The sequence below is a fragment of the Condylura cristata genome, unplaced genomic scaffold (assembly GCF_000260355.1).
Source record: "Condylura cristata isolate star-nosed mole 26May11 unplaced genomic scaffold, ConCri1.0 scaffold00007, whole genome shotgun sequence".
Classification (NCBI taxonomy): domain Eukaryota; kingdom Metazoa; phylum Chordata; class Mammalia; order Eulipotyphla; family Talpidae; genus Condylura; species Condylura cristata.
The window spans coordinates 60,648,884-60,658,480 of NW_004567108.1; the positions used below are offsets into that span (position 1 = coordinate 60,648,884).

At 37.3% G+C, this 9,597-nt stretch overlaps 1 protein-coding gene across 1 annotated transcript in view; it reads right to left on the bottom strand.

Moving 5' to 3' along the window:
* The window catches only part of FBXL17 (F-box and leucine-rich repeat protein 17), a 514,059-nt gene that overhangs the window by 503,716 nt on the left and 746 nt on the right, over positions 1-9,597 (bottom strand). Inside the window, exon 2 of the mRNA XM_012721780.1 lies at positions 9,351-9,584. Within this exon, the coding sequence (XP_012577234.1) occupies positions 9,351-9,584 (234 nt within the window). The remainder of the gene's footprint in view (positions 1-9,350; positions 9,585-9,597) is intronic.

Sequence of the window (9,597 nt, forward strand, 5' to 3'; positions counted from 1 at the left end):
TCCAATTCCTTAGTGGTGGGAAAACGTCATTCTAGCTGCCTTTGTGCAGAACTTAAAAACACTGGACATGACTTTAGGTTAGGTAATGGTCATTTCTGACTTCAGTAACTGTTTGCTTTTCCCTGGTTTGTTAAATAAATCCATGTTGTTCTCTCAGCCTGAGTTATCTTGCAATTGTGCATGTGCATAAAAAATTCAGACAGTGACAGCTAAACTATTTAGGCATTGTCCTTGGCCAGTTTTAGTGCCCCTTGCTGCCCTATATCACTCTCAACCCCTCCCTCCCACACACACACACCTCTGGCCTATGCCCCAGTTGTTCTATACATAAGTTTTCTTTAAAAAAAAAAAAAAAAAAGCTAGTCTGCCAAAGTATATTCTTAACTCATTTAGCAAACACCTATGTACATGTACCTAGGTTCCTATGGGAGACACTGCCATGAAATTGTTTTTTTTTTTTTAAGATTTATTTATTTATGCATACATGAACTGGGGTACAGGCCAGAGATGTGTGAGGTGAAAGAATTCACCAGAGGAAGAATGGAGTACAGAATAGGCTGACTGACTAAAATACACTACTGAGGGAAACAGTGGATGGGACAAGAGAGGTCTGCTGTGTCATGTGGTTCACCTCCCTGGCAGGGCATCAAACCTGCCTACCAGTGGCTGCAGATAGTTTCAGTGTTGTGCTTTAACTTGTTGTGCCACCAGGAAGGGCCCTGTTCATTGCTTTTAAAGATTATATAGTCAAAGGTATTTCTGAATTATCTTTAGATAATTCAATATTCAAGAGAAAGATCATTTCAAATATTGCTTTTAAGAAAGAGAACATACGTGGGCCCTCCCTGGTGGCACAGCGGGTTAAAGCACAGCACTGAGAATCTAAAGCCACTTTCACATGAGTTCGATCCCCGCCTGCCCTGGAGGAGATCCACATGGCGTGGCAGACCTCTCCTGACCGGCCCACTGCTCCCCTCGGCAATGTACTTCATCGATCTGCCTGTTCTGTACCCCACTCTGTCTTTGGTGAATCCTCTCATCCTCCGCATCTCTGGCCTGTACCCCAGTTCTGTATGAATGAGTAAATAAATAAATCTTTTTAAAAAAAAGAAAGAAAGAGAACATAGGTCTATAGAAGATCTTCACTGGGAAAAAAAAATCCACTGCAAAAGAGAAAAAAAATGGCACTGAAAAAAATGTAGGATGGCACCTAAGTCAAGCTAGAAAATTGCTTATCTCAACACAGGCCTATTTAGAAATAGCTTGAACATGACAGAAGTCCAAGCTAAGTAGATATTCTAAGGGTATAAAAGATCCTGAGATATATCATCTTATGTCTTATTGCTCTTTTATCCCCCATCTTTAAAGAGTGGAAAATGGCTTACTCAAATAATCCAGATGGCCTAATCCTTGAAAAGAGTAACTAGCAGCAAGGAACAAGCAGCTGCCTTTTATAGTATGCCTTGGAAATTATCTACATTGCTTCAATTCACATTCTATTAACTAATATTTAGCAGAGTCACAGCTATCTACAAGAGAGACTATGAAACATTCTCTAAATAGATGGACATATGCCAAATTAAAACATGGTGGATTCCATTGTTAAAAAGAATGAGAGACCAGGGTATTAAGAAATGGAATTTTCTTGTCAGAAGCAGGGCTGTAAAAAGTAAAATGTCTTTCATCTTTAATGACAGATCTGGACAACTACTACTTACAAAAATAATAGACAAATGATATTACTGATAAAATCTAAACTAATCACTACTAGTCTGATTTCCAACTACTTTTAAGCTTTTTGAAAGATTGTATTTTTGAGCAGGGCAGTAGTCTAAACTATCAGAAGATATGTCAAGTGAAGAAACTTCTAGAGAACATACTGTTGCTTACCACTTGGTCATACTTATCCCACAGAAATTTATTGTACTTAAAAATTTACCAGACCAGCCCTCCCTGGTGGCCTAACCGGTGAGGACTGCAGCACTATCAGCTAGCCACAGCCGCTTCAGTGCAAGTTTGATGCCAAGGCCTGGAGGTGATCCACATGGCACAGCGGAGCTCTTCTGACCCACCCGCTGTCCCTTCAGCAGTGTACTTCATCAATTTGCCTGTTCTGCTCCCCACTCTGTCTCTGGTGAATCCTCTCACTGCCACTGCACCTCTGGCTTGTACCCCAGTTGTGTATCCATAAATAAATCTTCAAGTAAAAAAGAAGGAAGTCCTGTCATTAAATATATATATATATATATATATATATATATTTACCAAACCAGGGCTTCTCTGGTGGTGCAGGAGTTAAAGACACAGCTCCATCAAGCTACCACCAGCCACAGCAGCATGAGTTCAATCCCAGGCCAGGGAGCTAACCCACATGGCACAGCAGATCTCTCCTAATGGCCACTCACTGCTCCCATCAACAGTGTATGTCAGTTAATCCACCTGTTCTGCTCCACATTTTGTTTCTGGTGAATCCTCATCACTCCCAGCACCTCTGATCTACACTCCAGTTCTTGTATGCATAAATAAGTAAATCTAAAAAAAAATTCACCAAACCAACAGTTTGATTTAGCCAAGTCTTTTCTTAATGAAGAGATTTTATTTATACCAGATAAAACTGCAAAAAAGGAGTTAAAGGTTTATGAGCAGACAAGCTGAATGCAAGTTATAGAAAGATTTGCAAAGAAGTACATGTGGGTAGTTATCTTACATAGACATTACTTTACATAGTACCTGTACGTCAGGTACTATGCTATGTGTTATGAGAGATATAGAGATAATAAAGACACAACACAATATTTCTGAATACATATTGTATGATGTCATTTATATGAATTTCTAGAAAATGCTAAATAGAGGCAGAAGGCATATCAGTGGTTGCTGGAGCAAAAATTGGCAAAAAAGGCACACAGGAACAACTTAAGTGAGAGAGGTGTTCCAGAGCCAATTCATAGTGATTGCTGCACATCTGCATACATATTATGATAATTCAAATCATATAATTAAAATAGGTAAACTACATAATTCTTTTGTTTAAGTCCACAAACTCTGTATTTCTTTCATTCATCTTCCCATTTTCTTTGAATTTTTACTGAGAACATACACACCCACATTTTAGTAAGTTACTAAACAAATAATATCCTATAGATTCAGATAGAACCCATCTGTGAAATCATCTCAAAATTTACTTTATCTAAGTTCAATTTTTCTTATTTTTTCACTTTTTTACTCATGTACCCCATACATTGCTTCTTACAGCTATAGGAAAGTCACAGACACTAAATTTTTCATGTAATTTAAAATAATTTCTTACAATTTATTCAAATTTAAAGCACAGAAAATTAAAATCTCACCTACTACTACATAAAATATTACTTTATAGCAAAGTCAGATATGAAAAATATACAAAAATAAGTTTTATTCCTAAGTTACTCCTAAAATTCAACTAAAAAATGCTTCTTTTTTTAAGTACTTTGGGAGATAGTAAAAAACACTGTACTCTTTTGATGTATAGCCATTGTTCTTTGAGCATTTATTTGTGTTCTGCCATGTATCTTGTGCTTTCCTTGTCCCCATCCCCGGAATCAACTATTTCTCCAAGAAACACTGAATATTTTTAGTGGAAAATGTCATTTACAAGCTAGTATCTGGAAATTAAAAATAACTGCTATTGAGTATTGCTGCTCCAACAACGTCTTCTTAGTGGGGATGCATGTGTGCATGTAACCCCCATCAATGTAGCTAGCTTCTTCCTCTACATATATGCCCTTTCCACACCACTTGGGTTTCAATGCAGTCAAAACTTGGCAAGACTCTTGATAAGCACAAAATAGATATTCAGCCAGAGTTAAGCAACTTTTTAAGAAACTTATGCTAATATTAAATGCTTCTATATTTGCCTTCACTTGGATCTTCCTTTACATTTCCTCATCATTTATTTATACAAGCTAGCAAAGAACAGCTAAAGAATAGCTCCTTGACAGCTACTCATTAAAGATATCAAAATTTATAGGCTTCTGGGTCACCCTGGTGGTAAAAAGGGTTAAGCCTCAGCACTATGAAGCTATTAGCATCCACTACAGCAGTTTAATCCCCTGCCGGAGAACAGGCACAACATACCTCTCACCTCTCCTGTCTTACCATGCTGTTCCCCTCATCAGTATATTGTAGTCAGTCTGCCTGTTCTTCCCCCTACTCTGTCTATGGTGAAACCTTTCACTGACCTATACCTCTGGCCTGCATCCCAGCTCTTGTATGCATAAATAAACTTTAAAAAGAATCACAGGCTTAAGATGAAAACAAAACAGGCCCTCCCTGATGGCACAGTGGGTTAAAGCACAGCACAAAAAAGCTTAAGCCACTTTCGCATGAGTTCAATTCTGGCCTGCCCCAGAGGTGACCACATAGCGTGGCGGACCTCTCTTGACCCGCCCACTGCTCCCCTCAGCAGTGTACTTCGTGGATCTGCCTGTTCTGCACCCCACTCTGTCCCTGATGAATTCTCTCACCCTCCGCATTCTAGTCTGTACCCCAGTTCTGTATGAATAAATACAAAAAAAAGATGAAAACAAAACAAATCTTATATTTTGGTAGTCTGATTAAGTTAACCAAGATTACTTGGTACTCTTCATGAAATAAGTCTTGAAACTGACTTCTTAAGGACACGATTTCAGCCATTACAAGCATATTTGGAACTCCAGCAACACATTAGAACCTCAAGTCAAGCATTCATGAAATAAATATGTATCTTAGTTCCTATTACCCACTAGTAATCTACATTCAATTAAAACTTTAGAAAGTGGAATAAATAACAATTTTTCTTTGGCTCTCATTTTCTTGTGCTCTTTGTCATTTTCATATCTGACAAAACAGATCAGATAGCTAAGTTTCCACCAAAGCACACTTTCTTTTCTAAAATCCATAATCAGTAGCGGAACCTGTTGGTAACAAATCTATAGAAATAAAGATTTAATACTACTGCTACATTATCAGAAATTCATGCATAGTAAAGCAATTTTCTACTGGTGGAAATGGGTTTTGAATATCCAATCTGGTTTCCTTTGAAAAGAAATAGATCTGTTGTGCAGAAAGCAAGGTATCTAAACACATTATCATACAAAGTATCTAAAATTTAAATAAAGATTTCAAAATACCAAGTTAATCAAATAGTAATTGCTGGAAAAATATTCTACAGCTACCCATTTAATAGTTGCATAGAAACTGTACTACATAAAATCTAATTGTGTATCAATAGACAGAGTTATTTAAAGTTATTTTTTTAAGCAGGTAGCAAAGGAGACTATTAATATGATCCAAAATAATGCATTAACCAGGCAAAGATCAACTATAAAATGATGCTTAAGTACTTAAGAAAATGCTATTCCCATAACTGACCTTTGGATAAGCCATTCCCTACTTCTCAAATTTCTTATATTTAAAGTACACAATACAACCCTACAGACCCAATTATAAAATTAGCCTCTGACTCATGGCTTAGAAGTCATTTTGTATGTGCTTCCTAAATAACTACCACCAACAACAACACCAACTCAAGAATCTCTTTCATAAAATTTCTGAAAGAGTATCATTCAGGCCTTTTTATATTGTATATTGTAAAGATCACTACTCTGAAAACACTGAGCTGGATTCTAGCCCATCTAAAATGTCTTAGAGGTATTTGGGTTGTTCTATATCTTACCCATTGTAAATAGTGTTGTATAAACAACAGAAGTGGAGGTTTCCTTTCAAAATAGTGTTTTTATGTTCTCTGGGTAGATTCCTAGGAACAGAATCTTGAATCATAGGGTAGATCAGTTTTTCAATGTTTTGAGGAATCTCCTCAAAGTTTTCCATAGTGGCTGGACCAGCTTACATTCTACCAGCAATGTAACAAGAACTAAACAATGGGTCAGGAAAAAGACAAAGCTTGCAAGCTGACCACAAATCTGACATCCAGCAAGAAAGGAGAAGGGACAAGGGTCAGAATAAAGGTGAAAAGAGTACAGGAGACCAATGATGATAGATCATAGGTGTTACAGTGTTGGGAGAACTACAGGGACTGCACCTGAGAGGAGAAATTAAATACTGTACAAAAATTAATGATGTAAGAAAATAAATAAAATTAAATAAATAGATAAATAAATGTCTTAAAGTAAGCCCTCACTTATCTCACTCTGTTTCTTCATGCATAAAAAGTGCAATGACCAAATGACCTTAATCCAAAATTAAGTCAATGATTTCAAGGCTCACTATTACAAGAAAGTAGTCATTCTATTTTTATTGTTAGAAAGGACTTTCTGTATATTCTTCAACTCAAAAAAGTTGCATTTCCTGAAATGTATTCTATAAAAATAAGACCACAGGATACAGTAAATAGCTATTAATGTTGTTTATAGTAGCAATAAATTGGAAACATGTATTACAAAGAAATACAATATATACATACATGATACCTTGGTATCCTATGTAACAAGTAAAAAGAATAAAGAAAACCTTTATATATACACAGACAAGGAAAGACTTTCAAACCGCACCATTAACCAAAGAAAGTAGTGCATGTATATTTTGATGCCATTATGAAAAACATTTTTGAAGGTCCAGGTCTGATAGAATGATGGAAATGTTCTGGTTCCACACAGATGATGACTGACCTCTAAACTGTGACGTAAATTATGGCTGAATTTTTTTTTATTTTAACAACTTTAAATTGCCAGAATGTGACTAGTAGCTACTATATTCAAGAACACAAGACTAGCAGAACAATCTATATTGATAAGTGGGCAGGGGTAGAAACTAGACGGGAGAGGATATGGACAAACCAAGATGGGAGAGGGTATGGACAACTTTTTGCCTTACCTAAATTACTTAAATCTTAAGTAATACTTGTTAGGTTAAAAACAAAATTTAAAAATAAAGGCCTTGCTGATTCTGAACCAAAAGATTTTGGCCTATGAGCTAGCATCACAGAAAAAAACATAGCTTCTCTTTTGCTTTTGCCATACCTAGAAAAAAGTGGACAAATATAACAACTTTCCCTTAAAACATTATTTAAATCACATTTTCTCTCCCAAACTCACCCTCTTTGATAACCCTATTTTTGCAACTGTATTAACTTGTTGATACAAGACAGCAATGCAACTATAAAGGTGAGGTAACTAATCCATCATTAGGTGATATATATATTTCCCAACATGGGTGACAGATAATGTAACTTCTCTATATTACAACCCCAAAGTCTTCTCCAAGTCAAAATTTTCCCACTAAAAACAGACAGAAACCTTTCACCACATTGTTCTAAACTAGTTTAAAACAACCCACTCCAGTCAGGATATAAATACTTCTGAGAAACTTATCTTAGTCTCTAACTAGCATGATGCTCGCCCAGAGCATTGACCCAGACTTCCTGAACACCTAAATGTTCAGTTGTTCATAAATGAATGCTGTGTACTATTAAATACCTCTACACTTAGGGGAGAGAACAGAGCAATGGACAGAGCCTCTCACCCAACACTACAGGCCTTATTCCCTAAAAGTTACACCTAGGTTAACAAATACTGACAAACTTCAATTTCAATTCATTCCAGACAGACTAAATCACTGTATACTGACTACCACTAAGACCAGGAAATCTATGCAGAGAATTGATGTTTTTAACATAAAGAATGAAAATATATATGTCTAAATATAACACAACAGGTCAAGTTGAATGGATAATCCCAGATGTCCCTTAAACCAAGTTTTCAACAGTCCATAACAAAAATGTGAATAATAACACATAGGAGAGAATAAATTTATTATAGCATTTCTTCTTATTGAAATTATGTCCCTCCTTTTTACTATCATTTTTTATATTAAAATATTCTCTAAGTCATTAAATAATGTCTTAGGTTGAAAGTAGGGAAAACAACTACTTTAGGTTTGTTTTTAAACAGTCTTCTTTGCCAAAAAACAAGTCAGCAATCAGATTTCTATAACAAATATTTATCCATCCATATCATCCATTAATTTTAAAGAAATCAGAAAAGTTTCCCAGCCCTAAAATGTATACCCTAACACACAAAGAAAGCAATTACTGCTACAACAAACATACCTCCATGTCTTAACATGGAAAAGTTAAGTTTTCTTTATCTTTTGCTGTATTATTCACTGTTATAATAATAGCTCAATAAAACATCCAATCAAGCAAAATGTACCGGTGACAGTGACAGCTGTAACTTATGACAATTACTTCTATAATAATAAAAGATGTCAAATTCTCTTTTAAGGTATTTTTGGCTACATTTAAGTATTATCCATATTATCCATATTATCCATACTAAAAAAGAAAGTTTATATTTATTAAGCTCCTGATTGGGGGGCGAGGAGTAGCCAAAAAGGGCAAAAACAACTTGCCAATAATAACTTGTTTCAAACCTTATCACAGACTTTTAAGCTTGTCACTAGCACTAACAAACTGCAAAGCTTACTGGGTAAATTGAAAGCAAGATAATGCGATAATGCTCCACAGGACACCCACCTCTTGTCCAAGCACCCATCTCCCAACAACCACAAAACATATTTGTTTTTAACTGTCGGTAATCTCTAAGTTAAAACGTGAGGGTTAAAATACAGAAAGGCCATAGCACACAGTATAAGCAAAAAGGCATTCAAGTCCAGCAGGTCTAGTTCCTAACTCTGTCCCTTACTTTCTGCATGTGACCTTGGACAAGTCATTCAACCTCTTTCTTGAAGCACCACAAGGCTGAAAGACCCCTAAGAACAAAAACCACTTCTGCCTCAGTGGCTACTAATAGGCACACAGCACAGAAGTGTCCGTTTCTTCTTGCATAAAATAAGAATGTTAATATTTACTGCACAACATCCATGAAAGGATTAGATAAGTTACTCTGTATAGAAAGCTCAGGCACAGCTCCGCACCACCGTAACTGGTCAATGACAGCTGACATCAGCTAGCAGTTGTCAAATCTTAAAGTACTGTTCGAAGACTTTGGAATACCAATTTACGAAAAAAGTCTTTACCCAGTAAGGACACACACTGCTTAATTGATAAAAAAAAAAAAATATTCCACAGCAAACCCATGAGTAGTTTCTATGGCACTGGGCTGGGAATCTAATGAATTGTAGTAAATGAATCCTACAAACCCACGCTATTAAAAGACAACACTTCAGTCAACTCCAACTATTTTCATTCAAAATGTAGGCCACAAGTATCTGCCTCAAGAGCTTCCCAACCTCCCCTTCAGGACTCTGGCTGCCAGGTACCCCTTCCGTCGCGATCAGGGGGAGGAGAGTGAAAACCTCCGAGGTGGGAGCCCGGAAAAATGCTCATCCCCGCGCCACTTGCCCAGACCCACCTTGAGCAGGATGGATGGCGGCAGCTGGTTGATGTCTGGGGTTTCCGGGGACGCTTCCCTGTGACAGTCGCAGAGATTTTCGGGGGGCTCCTGACAGTCCGCGTCGCCGCAATCATGCTGCTGCTGGGCGGGCGAGGGGGCGGTGCCCCCCGCTCGGACCGCGTCCCCGCCGGCCTCAGTAGGGGCACCTTCGGAAGTGGGAGAGGAGGGCGAGGGGCACAGAGGCGGCGGTGGCTGTTCAGGGCCC